Raw genomic sequence first — 20,950 nt, 5'->3', positions numbered from 1 at the left:
GGGAAAGGCTGAACCCCTAAAAAGCCTCAGAGCTGCCCACCGCCATCCCTTTCGACCCCCGAAGCTGCACGAGCAGGGGCAAAATCCCAAAGAGGTTAGGATTTATGTAGGGGCCTCCTTTCCACAACGCCCTTCCCTTTTCCAAGGAACCCCCCACCCACCCCTGCAGGGTCAAGCACTAGCGCGGCAGAATTCCGGAGTCAGCGTACTCCTACCTTGACAAAGCCGGAGTGTCTGCGCGAGGGGCTGCCTGGAACAGCGTGTCCCTTCGGAGTGGTTCCCGCAGAGAGAATGTGGGCCTCCTGGAGGTCCTGGAGGGATGCCCCCGTCGCATCCCCCAACTCCAGTCATTCTGACCTTGGCCTGCCAAGGCTGTGAGGGCCGGGCCTTCCGAGGATACCCGCCCTGGGAAGCACGGGCTGAGGGTTGAGGACGCACTAGGGGTATGGCGAGGGGTTCCAATGCCCCAGGCTGCGGGCTCCCTTAGTCCTTGCAGTTGCTTCCGTGTGCCCCGCCCTGAGCCCCCATCCTTCCTAGCTCCGCCCCCTGCCCATCTCTCCCCGGTAGCCCATTCTGTGTGACCTATCCCTCCTCCTTGCCCCGCCCCCTGCTCATCCCTCCCCTGCGCCCCGCCCCCTGCCCCTATCCGCCCCGTATCCCCATCTCTCCCCTGCGCCTCATTCCTCCACAGGGCAGGGGTAAAGACCTTGCCACAGGAACCGGAGCGGTGGGGACGCCAGGTCAGCAAGTGAATGCTCTCCAATTCCGTCCCGCCTGCGGGCCGCGTGACGGGCAGCGACCAATCGGAGGCAAAAGCGGGTTGTTCCAAAAAAAAAAAAAAAAAAACCACCCAGTCGCTTCCTGCTTCCGCCTCGGCTCCTCTTCCTGCCGGCGTCCGGGATCCCTACGTCCCGCGTCCCCCGAGCACTCGGAGCTTACGCGCCCAGCGCTACCTAAATCCAGAGTCCTGCGCCCTGGAGTCCCCGTGCCCCGGAGCCGGAGCACCCGGGAGTCCCAAGCCTCGCGTCCCGGAGTGCCCGCGCCTGCGCCACCGCAGCCGGATACCCCGCGTCTCCGCGAGCTCCCGAGTCTCCCCGCCGCCGCCCCGCGGACAGTACCGCCTTCCTCCCTTCGGGCCGCACCATGGCCGCCCCCGACCTGTCCACCAACCTCCAGGAGGAGGCCACCTGCGCCATCTGCCTCGACTACTTCACAGATCCGGTGATGACCGACTGCGGCCACAACTTCTGCCGCGAGTGCATCCGGCGCTGCTGGGGCCAGCCCGAGGGCCCGTACGCGTGTCCCGAGTGCCGCGAGCTGTCCCCGCAGAGGAACCTGCGGCCCAACCGCCCGCTTGCCAAGATGGCCGAGATGGCGCGGCGCCTGCACCCGCCGTCGCCGGTCCCGCAGGGCGTGTGTCCCGCGCACCGCGAGCCACTGGCCGCCTTCTGTGGGGACGAGCTGCGCCTCCTGTGCGCGGCCTGCGAGCGGTCAGGGGAGCACTGGGCGCACCGCGTGCGGCCGCTGCAGGACGCGGCCGAAGACCTCAAGGTGCGCCTGGGCGGGGGAGGCGCGCCGGGGCATAGGGAAGCCGGGGACTGGGGAGGCCTGGGCGGGTGGGAGGTTTGGGGACTGCTCCGGGCGTAATCTGTCTCTGTCTAGGGCGGGGAGCTCAGGATGCAGCCTGCCCTGGGCCGGTGAGAGGGGTATCGTGCAAGGCAGCTGTGGGGTATCGCGCAAGGCAGCTGTGGGGGCTCATGACAGCCTGTCTCAAGCAGACCCCTTGAGGCTGGAGCCATGGCCGCCAATGAGACCCTGCTCTCGGGGGTGAGGGGCGTACCTCCCATAGATAGAGGCTAAGAGAGGAAGATGGAAGATGGTGGAGTAGGGGCAAGGAAAATGTGGCCATACACTGGCCAGAAAGGAGCCGGGATCAGAGGAAAGTGGGAAAACCTTAGAGGTGGCCGATCCTAGATGGACTCCTTGCAGGGACTGTGTTATCAGGTCAGTACTTAAGTCCTGGGAAAGCCCCAGACTGAGCAGGATGAGGGGGACACAGTCGTTTCCTCTCTAACCTCCCCTCCAGGGCTGCCCTGCATTTCGGGGTGGGGTAATGGGAGCTGTCTCTGCCATCTGAGATGCCAGCGCTCAGCCCGCCTCTTCTTCCCTTATCTTGCTGCTTAAAACCCAAACAAACCCCAAGCTGAAGGGCCTGAGGCACACATTCTCCTGGCCTGCGCTCCCTCCCGTGGTCGTCTTTCCTGGCTGACCTGCTGCAGGTGTGCTCCTGGGAGCCCACGTGTGGGGTAGATGGCAGCATCTTTGGAGCTTTCTTTGTGTGTTGCATCATGGTCACTTGTGTGTGCCAGATTAGCAGTTAAGCCAGTGTTAGAATCAGTACTGAGCTTGGTGTATCCCTATCACAGAGAAAACTTCTGGGATACTAGAATAAATCTGAATCTGTCCCCTTCTACTTTGGATTTTAGCAGAAAGGTGGTTTAAAGCCATATCTGTGGGCTTGTCCAAACACAGATTCTTGTGGGTTTTCTTTTCGTTCTTTGCTCATGCAGGAATGTTTACACCTCAAACATGTTAGCCCAGCAGAATTACCCTTCTGATACCAATTATCCCAATGGGTGCAGAAAGCGCCCAGTAGCTCCGTAGAGCTGATCCGATATAGTCTCATGGGATAGCACTTAACCGTTTCTTTTGCAGGTGAAGAAAAACATTTCCCTCTACCGTGTTAGGTTCAGTGGCTGGGGGCTGCAAATTAAACTGGCACGAGACAAATTAACAGGAAAAAAAATCATACAGTTTGATTAATATTTTAAGTTTTACATGCACAAGAACTTCATAGAAAAGTGTATTTCAGCAAAGGTTTGTAAATTGTGGAGAAGTGACTGGACACAGAAACGGGATTCGGCGTCTAGGACTGATAAATTGTGGGAAAGTGACTAGGAAATAGATGGGAAGAACTAACACAAGATAATGGTCATTGTAGTAAGGTCTGTTTAGGCAGAATATCTCCCGGGATTAGAGTGCCCTCCTCTTCCTGGTGGAGGGAGGGTGCCTTTCTCATGGGGAATGAGTACCCTACTTTTAGGCAGATAGGAGTACAGAGAGCTCTTCCTGCATCTGCTTTTACTCAGAATAATCCTTATACCACAGCGGTATATTTGGGGATGACATATCCTGTTCCTCTTCACTGCCTTAGGGCCTATGCTGTGTTAACCGCAGGAAACTGGTTTTACCTGCCCCCATAGGCGTAGAAAGCTCAGTCCCACCTATGGGGCTGTGTGTCCACTTGCCAGAGTTGGGGCCCATTAGTTCCATGATAAGTTCACTCCTTGCCTGGCCCTGACCTGGGGTCATGACAGATGAATAAGCCCCAGGCCGGGTTGCCCCGAGGTGGTAAACAGGAAAGTCCCAGTAAGATCCAGTTCCAGGAAGCAGCATCATAGGAAAGAGAAGACGGCCCCCAGATCCCTCTGGGTTGTATATCAGATGGCACTTGGGTGGGGAGGGGCTTTGCCACAGGAAGGAGGAGGCCAGGGAAGATCCCAGGCCTGCACCAAGCCCCAGTGTCCCAGTTCTGACTACATACAGGGTAAGAGGTTTCTGTTCTAATCTGGCCAGAGACGCAAAGATGCAGGTACCTGAAATGCAAGATCTTTGCCATTACCTTGTAATTACATTACTCCTGTAAAGGAGCACGAGTACCTTGTGCTCCTTTACAGCCCATTCCATCTGATCAAATGCTGTTTGTAACCTTAGTGTTGAAAATGTTGGCTAGGTGTGGTGGCTCATGCCTGTAATTCTCCCAGCAATTTGGGAGGCCGAGGTGGGCGGGTCACCTGAGGTCAGGAGTTTGAGACCATGCTGGCCAACATGGCAAAATCCCGTCTCTAAAAAAAAATACAAAAGTTAACTGGGTGTGGTGGCGGGCACCTGTAATCCCAGCTACTCAGGAGGCTGAGGCAGAAGAATCACTTGAACGCAGGAGGCAGAGGTTACAGTGAGCAGAGCAAGACTGCATCTCAAAAACAAAAACAAAAACTGAAAATGTCATGTAGGGACTGAGGCATTGAGGGAGAAGTTGAGAGGCGCTGGGCCAAGTGTTTGAGGTAGGGTTGGGGGTCACAGGGGCCAGGTGTGAGTTTTCTGGAACAGGCCGGTAGCAGTGAAGAGAGAGGCGGGGGGACAGGGACCCCCATTTGGGGTTCTTGTAGCTCACATGAAAGCTAAGCCTAGGCAGAGACAATAAAGCAGTTGGACATGTCCTTGGTGCTCCGGAGGTGCCAGTCTTCCCGAATCGCGGGGCCAGGTGGTGAACCAAAGTGAGCACCTGGAGCCAGGCAGCTGGGCCCATGTCCTGGCTCTGCTACCTGGGCAGACTTGTGGATCCTCCCAGCACCTCCATCCTTCCAGAGCATGGATAGAGAGAGAGGAGAGCCAAGACTTGGGGTGGCTGAGAAGCAAAGAGGTGTGACCAGCACAGGACCTGTTGCTGATAAGGGTGTCAGATGGGGTGGAAGTGAACAGACCCTTCACGAAGTGGGTTCAGGGCACCCCAAGCACACACAGTAAAGCGAGCTTGTGTATAGGATTCTCACTGCTTCCTGGTATGCACCGCATGAGGAACCGTGCGAATGAGAATTAAGGACCAAGAAAGCAGAATGCAAGTATACCGGTCCTGGGGCTTATTACAGTGACAGCTGATGAAGCTGAAAATGCACAAAATCCCAGGTAGCTTGGAGAAATGATGGGGTGGGCAGCCAGGCATCTCTGTCCGTGCTGACTGTCCTACCAAAACACCATGGCTTACACATGGCAGATGTATACTACTCATAGCTCTGGAGGCTAGAAGTCTAAGATCAAGCCCTGGCAGGTTTGGTGTCTGGTGAGGGTGCTTTCTGGTTCACAAACAATGCCCTCTCACTGTGTCTTCACATGGTCAAAGGGGCGAGGGTTCCTTTATAACACTAATCCCATCGTGGTGGCACTGCCCTCCTGACCTAGTCACCTCCCAAAACCCCTGTCTCCTAATGTCATCACCCTGGGAGTTGGGATTTCAACCTATGAAATTATGGGGACATGGGGCAGAATTTTTGGACCCCAGCATAGGCTTAGCCCAAGGCCCTTATGTGAGCTGGCAGGTGAGAAGGAAGAGGAGGAGGAGACACTAGCTTGGGAACAGGAGAGCTCAAAACCTTCAGAGCCAGCTTGGGGACAGATGGGGTGGGCAGCCAGAACCCTTGAGGTAGCTTCGCAAAGGCGGGTGAGGCCTGGAGTAGGGTAGCAAGGTCAAGGTCTAGAAACACATCTCATATGAGAGAAAGGAAAGAATGTGGCTGGGGCTGTCAGCCTCTGGCAAGAGGCTGCCCACCTACCAAGAGGGCTCACGCTCATTGGAGGGCATTGGGTTCCCTTATTCACCAGGCAGATTTCAGTTTGTCCCCATTGTCTCTGAGGAGGAACTCAGGACAGTGTGTCAGGTGCAAAAGGGCAAGCTTCTGTGACAGGACTGATGTCTCATGGCCCTGCCTGGCCTCTCCCACAGGCGAAGCTGGAGAAGTCACTGGAGCATCTCCGGAAGCAGATGCAGGATGCATTGTTCTTCCAAGCCCAGGCGGATGAGACCTGCATCTTGTGGCAGGCAGGTGCTGGGGCTCCCAGGGTTCTGGGTGGCAGGGCAGGGAGTGAAGTTCCTATATAAGAGACCCCAGGGGGCAATGCTGGCCAGGCACACTTGCGCTTGGTGTCCCAGGACCAGTCACTGCTTCAGCCTGGCCCCAATGAGCCCACTGAAGGACTGGTCCTTCCCCATGTGCACTTGTCCTGCCAGGTCGCGGGCGTGGGCTCCCATACCGCAAGGGCCCCATCCTAGGGTCCCAGCATGCTTGGGTGGCAACTCTCAGGTGGATTTAGGGTCTGGGCCCTGGACGTGAATTTGCAGGTTGTGAGGGACTAGGTCATAGATGTGGGATTCAGCCATCCCGAGGAGTAGATTCAGGATCTGTCCAGTTCTGGGGTAGATTTGGGGTCTACCCAAATCACCTAGGAGGCCCTAGGTGGTGGATTTGGGATCTGGGCAGCCCCAGGGGAGAATTTGGAGGTCAGGAGAGACCTGGGAGGTAGATTTGGGGTCCAGCTGGCCCCAGCTGGTAGATGCAGGGTTCTACCAAGCCAATAGGTGGATGTGGAAGTTGGGGAGGGACTAGGTAGTGGATTTAGGATCTAGCTGGCCCTGGGGTTTAGATTTGGGATCTAGCCAATCCTGCGTGGTAGAATGGGATTTGGCTATCCCTGAGTGGTAGATTTGGGGTTTAGGAGGTGCCACAGGTGGGTTTGGGGTCTGGCCAGCACCAGGTGGTATGTTTGGGATCCTGCCACACCTGGGGCTGTGCTTGGGGTTTAGCAGGCCCCGGAGGGGAGGTTGGGTGTGGCCCGGCCTCGGGGTGGGCTTGGGGTCTGACCAGACTTGGGGTCCGGCTGGGCCTGGGGTCTGGCCTCAGCTATCCTTCTCCCTGGGCCCCACAGAAGATGGTGGAGAGCCAGCGGCAGAACGTGCTGGGTGAGTTCGAACGTCTTCGCCGTTTGCTGGCAGAGGAGGAGCAGCAGCTGCTACAGAGGCTGGAGGAGGAGGAGCTGGAGGTGCTGCCCCGGCTGCGGGAGAGTGCAGCCCGCCTGGGCCAGCAGAGCGCCCACCTAGCTGAGCTCATCGCCGAGCTCGAGGGCCGCTGCCAGCTGCCTGCGCTGGGGCTGCTGCAGGTGAGCTGGGCGGGGAGCAGCCTGTGCTGGGGCTGCTGCAGGTGAGCTGGGTGGGAAGCAGCCTGTGCTGGGGCTGCTGCAGGTGAGCTGGGTGGGGAGCAGCCATGGTGGCCACACGGCCATGGCCTGACCACACTGGGGGAGGGAGAACCAGAAAGTGCGAGAAGAAGGGGCAGAGGTTGTCTGGGCTAAGAGGTTAATGGCATGACTGGATGTGCCTGGCTCTTGGCTGTGAAACGCTGAGTCAGCAGCAGGACAGCTGTCCCACCCGTCCTACCCCCAAAATCCATGTGCTGAAAAAGGGAAGATCGATTGTCCTCTGTAGATGTAAACAGGTGGTGTTTCTTAAGTGCTTATGTAAGGTTACTCCATCTCAGCCTGACTGATGCTGCTGCTCCCTGTGGGCACAGCAGAGTGGGCGTGTGCTTGCCGGGACCACCTTGGGTCTCCCATAGAACTCCCGCCATGGTGTCCCCAGCAGGACGTCCTCTCCCTTCACTCTGTCTTGGCCCCGCCAGCACACCCCATGCATCTCCGTTACCAGGGGTGGTGTCTCCTCCTCCTCTGCTTCTGGGAGATCTTTCCCCATGTGTGTGCTCCGCTACCTGAGCCGGCCCCTTGGGCCTGGGCTTTCCTTGGTGTGCCCCCAAATCAGAACCAGTGGATGCCCTGGCCTCTGGCCTGGCGGCAGATCAGGCGGCCTGGAGTTAGCTCTCCCCCTTCGGCAAGCGTGCACTGATAAGGACTGAAGGCACTCCCATGCTGAGAGGCCCCATGTGGGCTGGGAGTGTCTGCTATCATCTTCCTGTGGGGTTCAGCTGGACGTTTGTCCCACAAAATAGAAAACGTATTCCATGCCCAGCATGGTGTAGACCCAAGGGGCCCCAAGATTCACAGGGAAACAGGCCCCTAGGCAGTTCTGGCTCCCACAGAGGAGAGAAGTCTTGTGTGAGTGAATTCGGCCGCTGGTGGGGCAGAGCTGCCAGACTCAGGTGGAGCCCACAATGCTGCTGATGTGGCTGGGCAGCTTTGCACAGGGGATGACCTGCTGCCGGCCTCTGGAGCCCAGCAGAACATCAGTCCAGGCACCAACTCCTGGTTTCATTTGTCATTTCTATCGTAAGCTTTTTTCTATATATATATTTTTAAATTATTTTTGTAGATCGAAGGGGTACAAGTGCACTCAGAGGGTAGCCATCCCCATATGGTGCACATTGTACCTAGTAGGTAGTTTCCCCCACCTCCCACCTCCTACCTCTGAGTCTGTAGCATCCGCACCTCCACTCCGTGTGCTGCGTGCTCCAGCTTGTACATCAACTGGCTTTGAGCCTGGGAAGCAGGAAGGACACTTGGCTAGCGTCTGTAGGAAGACTGAAGAATAAGGAGAGGGTCCTGTGGTCAGAAAATTGTGGGGTGGGGAGGTACCCAGGAGACTGAGGAGGAGCCCTCAGGGAGAGCTGAGAGGACAGGTGTTGGAGAAGCCAGGAAGGGTTTAGAAGGAAGGTGAGTTGACCTGGAAGTGGGGACCCATAGGGTTTGTGTGAAGATGCAATTTGGGCTTTCGGCTGAGACGTTGTGGCATGTGGGTGGGTGGGTGTTGGGTCTCGTACGCCCACCTGCATTCACCCTGCTGAGTGGCCCACCTGTCCATGCCTTGACCAAGCTCCCTGCCCAGGTTTGGCCTGGCTGCAAGGCTTCAGGGAGGTCCCTTCTGCCCCCCGAACCTGCCAGCATAGAGCTGCCCTGGTCTGCATGCTGTGGGGGTCTGCCCACATGGGAGTTGCAGGAGAGCAGCCCCAGCAGCTGTGTGTTGGTGTGAGCTGTGTGCTGATTTGAGAGGGAGAGGTGGGGGTGGCTTTGCACCCTTGGCCCCCGGTTGGGTTGGGGGACCCAACCCGCGTTCCCAGTACCCAGGCCCAGTGGACAGGGGTTGCACAGTGGAAGTAAGGGCTTGAGTGACTCCCAGGAATCTACCCACTGGGGCCCTGACTGCTGTGGACTCTGGGGCTCTGGCTGCTGTGGACTCTGGGGCTCTGGCTGCTGTGGACTCTGGGGTCCTAGCTGCCCCCTTCAGCAGGCCCTGCTTGTAGTCGCAGAGTGATTTTGTTCAAGTCAATGCTGCGCCTGGAGGGCCGATGTTCTGTGCAGAGACCAAACTCCCTCGTCAAGGCCAAGGTTCTCCTCCACCCCCAAGCCCTTCTCCTGCTGCCCCTGCACCCGGCCTTGTGACAGCCACTGCCTGTCTCCAAATGACACCAGGGGTGGGCCACCCACCCCAGGTAGAATAACCAAGGTGGAGCTGCTCCTAGCTCACACCGGCACCATCTGCCCTTGCCCTGTGCACACCCCTCCCTCATCCTGCACACTTCCCCTCTGTCTACCAACAAATTCCTCTTGGGCTCCAGAACCCTACCAAGAGTCTCCTCTTTATTTATTTGTGAATTATTTATTGAGACAGGGTCTCACTCTGTCACCTAGGCTGGAGTACAGTGATTATGACTTACTGCAGTCTCGACGTCCTGGGCTCAAGCAATCCTCCCACCTCAGCCTCCTGAGTAGATGGGACGGTAGACACATACCACCAAGCCCAGCTCATTTTTAAAATTTTTTTTAGAGGTGGGATCTTGCTATCTTGCTATGGCTGGTCTTGAACTTTTGGACTCAAGTGATCCACCTGCCTTGGCCTCCCAAAGTGCTGGCCTCCTTTTTAAAAATTTTTTGGGGCCTAGAGTGTGTTGTTGTCCCCCTAGACAGAATTAGCTACCTGTATATGTGGAAATCTTTCTTTGCCATTTCTCCTACATACAGGGAAACTCTTGTCTGGGATTATGTCTTACCTCTGCATCCTGGCCTGGTACCTGGCACCACATGTGTTAGAATGAACATGGTGTGGGTCATCTATTTGACAGTGTGGGTTAAATCCCTGCAGTGAACTGAAGGCTGCTCTAAGAGATACAAGACCATGCCTCCTAGGAGCTGATGTCCCAATACTTGGGTGTAGCGGGCTGCCACATTGAGTACCACCTGCCAGGAGGCTTCCCCCGCAGAGACTGATTGTCTCCTAGTCCTGCACACTGAAAGACTGAGGTCAAAGCTGGTTCCCCCTGAGGCCTCTCTTGGGCCTATAGATGCCTTTTCTTCCCTGTATCCTCACAGGGTCTCCCCTCTGTGGGTGTCTATGCCCTAGTCACCCCTTCTTATGAGATACAAGTTATGTTGGATTAAAGCCCACCCTCATGGCCTTATTTTACTATGATTTCCTCTTTAAAAGTCCTTTTTTCTAATAGTCAGGTTCTGAGATCCTGTAGTTTCTGGCTTCAACATACGGGTTTGGCGGGATAGACACAGTTCGGGCCCTAACACGGAGTCAGATGCTGTCATGTATCAGGCAGTGACACAGGAAGGAGGCACGCCCAGTTGTAGGGCTGAGCAGGGAGCCCGCAGGGCAGGCGGAGCTGGGAGAGGGAGCAATGGGACTGCAGGGTTGGGCTCCGGCTGGGGTGAGACCCCTACACTGAAGGCTGGGATCTTGCCTGTCCTGTCCTTGGCACCCAGGGGCGCCCACTTGGGGCTCTGGGGGAGTGAGCTGACAGCCAGATGCCCTACATCCAAGTGTTAGGCAGAAGTGGGTCTCGGTCCGCAGGACTGGACTGCAGCCCATTGGTAATGCCTCCTGGCACATACGCTGGAGCCTCTGTCCAGCATTCCTGTCTGTGGGCCTTGCTGCGGGTGGTTTATGGCCCCCTGTGTGTGTTTTTGCTGCCTGAGGCTCAAATGTAGGAGAGGGGGATGGGGTGAGGCTCCAGGGGCTGGGAGGGGACTCCGGGAGCAGGCGATGATCACTGACATGGATTATGCTGTTTCTCCTCCCCACATAGGACATCAAGGACGCCCTGCGCAGGTACGAGCCCAGCCTTTCCTGGAGGGGGTGGGAGTAGGGTGGGACCCAACTGTTGGCCATGGCGATGACATCTGGGTTGTCCCCTCTAGGGTCCAGGATGTGAAGCTGCAGCCCCCAGAAGTTGTGCCCATGGAGCTGAGGACCGTGTGCAGGGTCCCGGGACTGGTGGAGACACTGCGGAGGTTTCGAGGTGGGTGTGGAGGCCCCAGGTGGGGAGATGACTCCAGGAGGGTACCCGCCAAGGACCTGGGCAGTTAGCCACGTGTTCTGTGTCCCTCCACTGCAAGCTCCAAACTCACAGTGTCATGGTGGTGGGTTGTTGGGAAAACGTCCTCTGCTCATACTTCTGACATCACTTGTGTGGGTATTTTCACACCAAACAATTCTTCAACTTTTGGAAATGAATTGGGTATCAAAGGATTCCATTCAGCATTGAATGGAACTCACTTCAGATGCCAGTCACAACTTTCAGGGGCTGCTCTTACTTCTGTTCCCTCAGCCCCTCTGCAGATGTGAGCATTTGCTAGCACAGCCCATGGAACTCAGGAGAGCATTTCACTTACTGTCATTGGTTTGTTGTGAAGGATACCACTCAGTAAGAGCCAAATGGAAGAGACACATGGACAAAGCCTGGGAAAGAGCACAGAGCTTCCCCACCCTCCCTGGGTGCACCCTTCCAGGGTGCACCCTCCCAGCACCCCAGTGTGTTCACCAACCTGGAAACTCCCCGAGTCCCAAGAACTGTTTAGGTGTCTTTGTGGAGGTTCCAGTTATCATTGATTAAATCATTGGTCATTGGTGATGGGGCTCAACCTCAGACCCCTTTCCCCTTCCTGAGGTCAGGGGCTGGGGCTGAGCATTCCCACCCTCTACTGACAGGATTAGTCTTTCTGGTGGCTGACCCTATGCTGGGCTCTCTCAGGTCCCTACCTCAGCCACTGCAGTGGCATTCAACTAAGGTGTGATGGAAAGGGGTGTCTTATGATAACACTAGATACTCCTATCACTCAGGATATTCCCAGGGTTGTATGAGCTCTGCCAGGAACTAGGGACAAAACCCAAATCTGATTCTTGCATCACAGTCACCCAAAGGAAGTACTGTCCTCAGCCCTTGCTAGCAGGTCAGGAGCCTGTTGCATAGGAAGTGTGTGCAGGCCTCCAGAGGCGGATAGATCTGAACTCTGGGAGTGGTCAGGGTTGGGACAGCTGCACTTATTCACATCCTTCATCTGGGGATTGAAAGAAAAAAACGGGCTGGATGCATTGGCTTACCTCTGTAATCCCAGCGATTTGAGAGGCTCAGGCGGGAGGATTGCTTGAGGCCAGCAGTTCAACACCAGCCCGGGAAACATAGCAAGAGTCCCATCTCTACAAATAAAAAACAAAAACATTAGCCAGCCATGTTGGCACACGCCTGTAATCCCAGCAGCTTGGGAGGCTGAGGCAGGAGGATCATTTGAGCCCAGGAGATCAAGGCTGCAGTGAGCCATGATCACACCACTGCACTGCAGCCTGGAGACCCTGCCTCTTTAGAAAACAAAAAAGAAAGCAACCAAGATTCCCTCTTGATTTCTGAAGGCAAAACATGGACCAATTTCTAGGATATTGGACGTGGCTAGGTGGGGAGGGGATGTCCACTTGGAGACAGTTACTCCAGGAGGTCGTGAGGCTGCAGGACCCCGGGGCAGACAGCCAGGCCGTCCAACTGGGAGGATCATCATACCCACATGCCCAGGACACGGGCAGGTGGCCCCAGCTTGTCTGTGGCTGTGCCTGGGTGACTTTGGGCCTCTCTCTCCAGGGGATGTGACCTTGGACCCGGATACCGCCAACCCTGAGCTGATCCTGTCTGAAGACAGGCGGAGCGTACAGCGGGGGGACCTGCGGCAGGCCCTGCCGGACAGCCCAGAGCGCTTCGACCCCGGCCCCTGTGTGCTAGGCCAGGAGCGTTTCACCTCAGGCCGCCACTACTGGGAGGTGGAGGTTGGGGACCGCACCAGCTGGGCCCTGGGGGTATGCAGGGAGAATGTGAACAGGAAGGAGAAGGGCGAACTGTCCGCGGGCAATGGCTTCTGGATCCTGGTCTTCCTGGGGAGCTATTACAATTCCTCTGAACGGGCCTTGGCTCCACTCCGGGACCCACCCAGGCGTGTGGGGATCTTTCTGGACTACGAGGCCAGACATCTCTCGTTCTACAGCGCCACTGATGGGTCGCTGCTATTCATCTTCCCTGAGATCCCCTTCTCTGGGACGCTGCGGCCCCTCTTCTCACCCCTGTCCAGCAGCCCAACCCCGATGACTATCTGCCGGCCGAAAGGTGGGTCCGGGGACACCCTGGCTCCCCAGTGACTTGGGCCTTCCTAGAGGAGTCCTGTTCCCTCTCCTGCCCCTCCAGGCCACTGAGTGTTTTGGGCACTTGGAGGACCTGGGAGGAGGGAGTGTGTCCTTTGAGCAAGAGGAGAAACTCCTAGTGCCTTTCTGAGCCTGCATGGGAGAACCCCAATTCTAGCACTCCAGGAAACTGCGGGAGGGTATGGGGCAGGCTCTGTCCTCTTTGGGAGACCCCTCCAGCCACCGGGTGCTGCTTAATGCCAACAGCCCTTACCAAAGCTGGGAGCCCCATCGCCCCGGCAGCTCTGACCTGTGGTTCCAGAAGCCAAGAAAGCTCCACTGGGGCTTGCAGAATCCACAGTCCGCCTAAGCTGCACAGTTCCTGCAGCTTTGCCAGCCCCCCAAAACTACTGTGCACCCCACCTCTGAAGATGCTGGGGGAGGCAGCCAGGATGGGAGCCAGCCGCATGCCTATCTGTGACCCCATAGTGGGTGAGAGCACGTCACAGTCCAGGGTGTGGCCGCTCTGGAAGAATTAGGAGGCAGCCGTCATAAGTCTTCAGATGATGGGAGGGGCCAGTGAGGATGGGAACCAAGAGTAGATGTCTCAGAATAAAGGGGCTTCTGGGAGGTGCCCGGGCACAGATGTCTGTTCAGCAGGTGTGTGGGCCTAGAGGAGACAGCACAGCCCAGAAATGTCTTCTGCAGGCCCACGTTGTGACTTGAAGCTTTCATGGGCATATCGCCATTGCGTTTTGCCCTCGCAAAGACTTCCTAGGTCTCCAATGGCCCCTCTGGACCCAGGGTCCCAGCTGCTGCTTGGGGATGTGCACTGCTGGCCACCAGCCTTGCAGTCTCCCTACCCTGGGGAGGAGCAGTGGCTGCCCAGAGCCCAGGGCTTATAGCAGAAGACAGGAGTTGATTTTTCTGTTGGGTTTGGGGTTTCTTTGTCCTCAAGGTACTGTTCTGCTTCTCTTTACCCCTCTGCTTTATTTATTGTAAGCATTCCCACGTTAAATAAACTTTGGCTGTTGTCTACAAGTCATCCTGCTTGTGCCTGCTTAGTCCAGGGACAATAGCGGGTGCCCCACTGTGCCCAGCAGAGGGCAGAGCCCCAGGGAGTCTGTTGATGGGGCAGGCAGGAAGCTCAGGCAGAGTAGGGGCTGGGACGGGCAGCCACTTCCCACACCCAGGCACAGATGGGTGCTCCGCTTTCTTTGCTCAGTATATATGTTCCTTATGTGGAGCTATTGCAGGAATGTTTTTTTGAGCTATCCTGGTAAATGTTAACTGTGTTCCATTGTGCTTAATGAGTACAGTCTCCTGAATATCATTTATTCAGTACTTCTCCCATTCTTGTATTTTTTTTGGCAGGGGCCTGGGGAGGCATTATGTAATACCATGTTGAACAAGATCAGCAGTTTCATTCAGCTGCAACAAAGAGAAGTCTGAGTGGAACCCAGGAGTCTGGGCATTTCTCTGTTTTGAGGTGGCGTTTTTGTTTGTTTGTTATTTTTTGAGGCAGGGTCACACAGGCTGGAGTGCAGTGGTGCAACCACGGCTCACTCACTGCAGCCTTGACCTCCCAGGCTCAGGTGGTCCTCACACCTCAGCCTTTCAGGTAGCTGGAACTACAGGAGCACACTACAGATGGGGCCATGCCCAGCTAATTTTTGTAAACATGGGGTTTTGCCATGTTACGCAAACTGGTATTGAACTCCTGGGCTCAAAAGATCCTCCTGTCTCAACCTGCCAAGTAGCTGGGACCAGAGGCGTACACCACCACACCCAGCTAATTTTTTTTTTTTTTTTGGAGAGGTGGGAATCTCACTATTGCCCAGGCTAGTCTCAAACTCCTGGGCTCAAGTGATCTACCCGCCTTGGCCTCCAAAGTGGTGGGATTTCAGGCTGAGCCACCAGGCCTGGTGGGGTGAGGATTGCCGTAGCCTGTTTCCAGGTGGCTGTATCCAGGGCTTCCCTCCAATTGAAGACTCCAGCTGCTGCGTTTGTGCCTCCTGGAGTGAGGCAGCCGCCTCAAAATTGCTGATCTTGTTCAATGTGGTATTGTGTAATGCCACCCATCCCCCTACCAAAAAAAGGACAAGAGTAGGAGAATGACTAAATAAATGATCTTCAGGAGACTGTAATGAAGCACAATGGAACACAGGAAACATTTACCAGGTTATCTCAAAAAAAAAAAAAAAAAAAAAACAATTCCTTCAGCAGCTCCACATAAGGACCACACACCTGAGCAAAGAAAGCGAAGAGCCCATCTGGTTGGTGGTAACAGCCGGGGGCAGCCTTGTGGGTGAGACCACAGGGTGCACCCAGGATAGTTCTGGCCATAGCTTTGAAATAAAGCTGCACACTCCATAAGAGAAGGGCAGACTTCATGACTCATCTTTCCAGATGTCCCCCAGCTGACTGCTGGGGCCCTGTGGGTGTCACCCATGCTTCCAGGCAGTGGAGAGATGACGGAACATGGAGGACCCTGAGCAGGGAGCTGGTCTCTCAGAAGGGGTGACAGTGAACGGCCTGAACAACTGTGTCCTGCACTATCAGGGAGCCCCACTGTGTGCAGCTTGCAGTTGACCAAATATTTAGGTTCCCCCAAATTCATACGTTGAAATCCTCACTGCAAGTTCATGTTATGAGGAGATGGGGCTTTGGGGATGTAATTAGTTCACGAAGGTGATGCCCTCATGAATGAGATTAGGCCCTCTGCAATGGGACCAGCTCTGGGGGTCTGCACAGTACATCGCCAATGCAACATCAAGCATGGTCCAAAGACAGGGTCATTGTGCAGGCCACCCGTTGCATATTATCCACACCTGCCGTGCCCACCTAACAGTAAGTGGCCACCCTTGGAGTGCCCACAATGTCCTGAGAGCTGCGGGACATTGTCGTGCTGCAGGCTGCGTGCAGGGTGCCCAGCACCACCTGTGCAGCACCCAACCGTCCCGGTGCTCCCTGCACCCTCGAGCCCCCTGTACCCCAGTGCCCATCTTGCATGCCTCACCCTCCCCATCTCACCCTTGCCCACCACATGCTCCCCCTGTGCGCCCAGTGTACCCCCTGCCCCGCACCTGTAGCCTCCCAGTGAGCTCAGACCCTCCAGGGCCCACGGGTCACCCGTGCACCCTAGATCCCCTTATGCCCTGGATGGCCACGAAGCCCAGTGCCTCCCATGTTAGCAGTGCCCGGAGCCTCTGGTCACCCCACACCCAGCCCCATGCACTCCAGGCACCCAGAGAAACCCCGCACGCCCTGTTTGCTTCCACGCCCTCCATGTCCTGTCCCTTCCCAGGTGCCCTGTGTTCGCTGGGGCAACCCTGCCATCTGGAGGAAGCAGTGCACAGCCACTCGTGAGCCTGAGGCAGCCTTCCTGGTGCTGGTGTGGAGCTCTGTCCCCGCCATACCCTGGACCCCTGTGCTCTCCCTGCCCTACCCTGCCCTCTCCAGCCCAGAGTCACCTCTTCCAACCACTCTGACTTTTTGTAACAACTTAATTATGGCATAGTTTTCACACAGTAATATTCAGCTATTTCAAGTGTACCATTAAAATGATTTTTACTAAATCCACCGTCATCATGATTCAATTTTAGAACATTTTCATTACCTCAAAAAGATGTCTCTGGCCTATTTCTAGTCTCCTAATATAGCATATTTCATTACCTGCTTTCCCGCCACTGAACCAGTCTTAGGTTCCTGGGGTAAATCCCACTTGGTCCTTTTACTGTCTTGCTCTATGCAGTTAGCTAATACTTCAAGATTTTTACACCTATACTCGTGAGGGATATTGCTCTGCAGTTTTCTAAAAGGACAGTCTCACTATGTTGCCCAGTGGTCTTGAACCCCCAGCCTCAAGCGATCCTCCCACCCGCCTCCCCGGTTGCTGGGAGTACAGGCCTGAGCCACCCACTGGGCTGTGGTCCACAGTGTTTTCGTTGGTGCCTTTGTGTGGCTTTGGTACCAGGGTGATGATAGACTCCTGAGTTAGGAAGCACCCTCCCTCACTGTCCTGAAAGAGTTTGGAGGGAGATTAATGCTCTGTAATCTCCAGTGAAGCCATCTGATCCCAGCCTTTCCCTTGTAGGGGATTTCAAATTACTAGCTCAATTGCTTTAATTGTTATGGGACTGCTCAGATAGTTCATTTATAATGTCAGTTTTGGTAACTTTTGTCCTTCTAGATATTTGCTTATTTTCTCTTGGTCAGTAAAAGTAACATTAGGTCACAAATGGATCTTTTTTTTTTTTTTTTTTGAAACAGCCTTGCTCTGTTGCCCAGGCTGGAGTGCAGTGTCACAATCTCGGCTCACTGCAACCTCTGCCTCCCGGGTCCAAGTGATTCTTCTTCCTCAGCCTCCCAAGTAGCTGGGACTATAGGCACGTGCCACCATGCCTGGCTAATTTTTGGGTTTTTAGTAGAGACAGGATTTCTCCATATTACCAGACTGGCCTCGAATTCCTGACCTCATGATCCGCCCACCTTGGCCTCCCAAAGTGCTGGGACTACAGGCGTGAGCCACCACACATGGCCACAACTTTTTATTTCATTTAATATTCTCTATTATGTTTGTTTTTTATTTCAATAATTTCCACCTTCCTCTTTATTGTTTTCTTTCTTTTGCATGCTTTGAGTTTAGTTTGCTCCTCTTTTTTCTGAGATAGCGTCTCATTCTGTCACCCAGGCTGGAGTGCAGTGGCATGATCTCAGCTCTCTGCAAGTCTCAATCTGCAGCGGGCTCAAGCAGCCTTCCCACCTCAGCCTCCTAAGTAGCTAGGACTACAGGTACACACCACCATACCCAGCTAATTTTTAATTTTTTTTTGTAGAGACAGGGTCTCCCTGTGTTGCCCAGGCTAGTCTCAAACTCCTGGACTCAAGTAATCCTCCCTCCTTGACCTCCTGAAAATGTTGGCATTACAAGTGGGAGCCACTGTGCCCAGCCTCTTTTTTTTTTTTTTTTTTTTTTTTTGGAGACAGGGTCTATTTCTGTTGCCCAGGCTGGAGTCTAGCAGCATGATCGAAGCTCACTGCAACTTCTATCTGCTAAGCTCAAGCAATCCTCCCACCTCAGCCTCCCAAAGCACTGGGATTGAAGACATGAGCCACTGCACCCAGCCTTTTTCTGCTTTCTTAAAATTGAAGCTTAGGCTGGGCATGGTGGCTCATGCCTGTAATCCCAGCACTTTGGGAGGCTGAGGCAAGTGGATCATGAGGTCAGGAGATTGAGACCATCGTGGCCAACATGGTGAAACCTGGTCTCTACTGAAATACAAAAAATTAGCCAGGTGTGGTGGCACATGCCTGTAATCCCAGCTACTCGGGAGGCTGAGGCAGGGGAATCACTTGAACCCGGGAGGTGGAGATTGCAGTGAGCTGAGATCATGCCACTGCACTCCAGCCTGGCGACAGAGGGAGACTCTGTATAAAAAAAAAAAAAAAAAAAAAAAAAAAAGTGAAGCTTAGGTTATTGATTTCTGATCTTTCATCTTTTCTATTTATTTATTTTTGAGATGGAGTCTCACTCTTGTTGCCCAGGTTGGAGTGCAGTGGGGCAATCTGGGCTCACCGCAACCTCTGCCTTCCAGGTTCAAGTGAGTCTCCTTCCTCAGCCTCCTCAGTAGCTGGGATTACAGGTGTGCACCACCACACCCGGCTAATTTTTGTATTTTTAGTAGAGACAGGGTTTCATCATGTTAGCCAGGCAGGTCTCAAACCCCTGACCTCAAGTGATCCACCCACCTTGGCCTCCCAAAGTGCTGGAATTACAGGTGTAAGCCACCCAGCCTCTTCTTTTCTAATGCAGGAATTTATGGCTATACATTTCCCTTTAGGCACTACTTGAGCTGCATCCCATGACTTTTAGTATGTCATTTTCATTTTCATTTGGCCAAAATACTTCCTAATTGTGTTTGAGATTTCTTCTTTGACACACAGTTTATTTTAAAGTGCATTGTTTAATTTTCAAATATTTGTAAATTTTCCAAGTTTCCTTCTATTGTTGACTTTAATTAAACTCCATTTTGGTCAGAAAATGTTCTTTGTGTGGTGTCAGTTGAGACCGGTTTAATAGCCTGGCGTATTGCCAGTCCTGAGAAGGCTCCATGTGCATTGGGAAGAACATGCATTCTGCTGTTATCCATTGGAGGGTTCCGTTCTGTCCATGACTATACCCACGAGAGTTTAATTTATGGAGATGACTGAATGACAACAGGGAGAGCCTAATGTTATTAAAAGAAGAATTTATGGCCGGGCGTTATGACTCACACCTGTAATCCCAGCACTTTGGGAAGCTGAGGCAGGCAGATCACTTGAGGTTAGGAGTTTGAGATCAGCCTGGCTAACATGGTGAAACCCTGTCTCTGCTAAAAATACAAAAATTAGCCTGGCATGGTGGCACACACCTGTAATCTCAGCTACTCAGGAGGCAGGAGATCACGCGAACCTGGAAGGCAGAGGTTGCAGTGAGCCAAGATCGCACCATGCACTCTAGCCTAGGCAAAAGAGCAAGACTCCATCTCAAAAAGAAAAAAAAAAAAAAGAAGAATTTATCCCTTATGTTTCCCAAGAGAAGGAGCATGCCAGGACACCAGGGCCACACAAGGAAGCACCAGGGTCAGCCAGGGGGTATAAAGGAGCAGGGGCAAGCCTGGGCCAGAGTCTTTGATGGGATTTCTGTGGGAAAGACAAGGCAGGACAGGGTAACACTTAGGACTGGTGACTTTCTATGATTCTGGTGGGCTTTGGGCACAGAGAGTGTCCCTAGCTGCTGGGTGCCTGGCCCTGGGTTAATTTAGGCATATTGTCTTGTGCTGAGGGTTTGATAAAGGAGCTTGTTGGGATCTGGGCTCTGGATTGGTTAGTCTGGAGGTTAGAGGTATGGTTCTGGGCAAGACCCATACCTGTCTCTGAGAAATGGCCTGCCCTGGGAGGAGGAGGCTGTCTCTCCCCCGCCATCTAGGCCACATGTTCAGAGCAACAAGAATATGGAAAATAAAAATATATAGTGAATACAGTTGGCACTGTGATGTCAGGTTGCCAAATAGACAAATCTAGAATCTTGGAACACACAGTTGTGGCCAGGCATGATGGCTCACACCTGTAATTCCAGAACTTTGTGAGGCCAAGGCAGGCAGATTGCTTGAGCCCAGGAGTTCGAGCCTGACCAACATGGTGAAATCCCATCTCTACTAAATATAAAAAATTAGCCAGGCATGATGGCATGTGCCTGTAATCCCAGCTACCAGGGAGGCTGAGGCAGGAGAATTGCTTGAACCCGGGAGGTGGAGGTTGCAGTGAGCCAAGATCATGCCACTGCACTCTAGCCTGGTCAACAAAAGCGAAACTCCGTCTCAAAAAAAAAAAAAAAAAAAAAAAAGAGAAAACACAGAACATTTATGGATGTCAGTTTTGCCCAATTGGCTGATAGTGTTTTGTAAGTCTTCTATATTCTTGCTCATTTTTTCTAGTTATTTTGTTCATTATTGAGGAAGTGCTATTGGAATCATTAACCATTATTGCTGAATTGTCCATTTTTCCCTTTAGTTCTGATAGCTTTTGCCTCATTGATTTTGAGACTCTGTTGTCAGGTGTGTGTATGTTTGTAAGGCGATTCCAATCTTCCTAAATCTATTAATACTTGTTTTGTGGCCTAATAATGGCTTATCTTGAGAATGTTCCCTATGTGCTTGAGAAGAATGTGTCTTCTGCTGTTGTTAGGTAGAATATTTGTATGTGTCTTTTAGATCCAATTGGTGTATAATGTTATTAAAGTTTCTGTTTCCTTATTGATCTTCTGTCTGGTTGTTCTATTCATTATTGAAAGTGGAGGTATTGAAATCTCTTACTATTATTGTGTTAGAGTTTCTTCCTTTAGTTCTGTTCATGTTTGCTTGGCTGTTAGGTGGGAAAATGCCATTTAGCATTTCTTGTAAAGAA

The 20,950-nt window shown here is 53.7% G+C and overlaps 1 protein-coding gene across 2 annotated transcripts; it reads left to right on the top strand.

Moving 5' to 3' along the window:
* Nucleotides 1-832: 832 nt before the first annotated feature.
* On the top strand, nucleotides 833-14,048 carry TRIM11 (tripartite motif containing 11). Of its 2 annotated transcripts, none has more exons than XM_023203569.2 (6): nucleotides 833-1,551; nucleotides 5,561-5,656; nucleotides 6,544-6,771; nucleotides 10,650-10,672; nucleotides 10,762-10,862; nucleotides 12,474-14,048. In XM_023203569.2, the coding sequence occupies exons 1-6, from the start codon at nucleotides 1,144-1,146 to the stop codon at nucleotides 13,019-13,021; spliced, it is 1,404 nt and encodes a 467-aa protein (XP_023059337.2). In that variant the 5' UTR covers nucleotides 833-1,143; the 3' UTR covers nucleotides 13,022-14,048. The 2 variants fall into 2 exon arrangements, with proteins under 2 accessions (XP_023059337.2, XP_023059336.2); XM_023203568.3 differs by having other exon boundaries at nucleotides 964-1,551; nucleotides 6,541-6,771.
* The last annotated feature ends 6,902 nt before the right edge of the window (nucleotides 14,049-20,950 follow it).

Source organism: Piliocolobus tephrosceles, chromosome 1, assembly GCF_002776525.5.
Source record: "Piliocolobus tephrosceles isolate RC106 chromosome 1, ASM277652v3, whole genome shotgun sequence".
Taxonomy (NCBI): Eukaryota; Metazoa; Chordata; class Mammalia; order Primates; family Cercopithecidae; genus Piliocolobus; species Piliocolobus tephrosceles.
The sequence above is the reverse complement of the archived record's forward strand: the minus strand, read 5'-3'. Positions and strand labels throughout refer to the sequence as shown.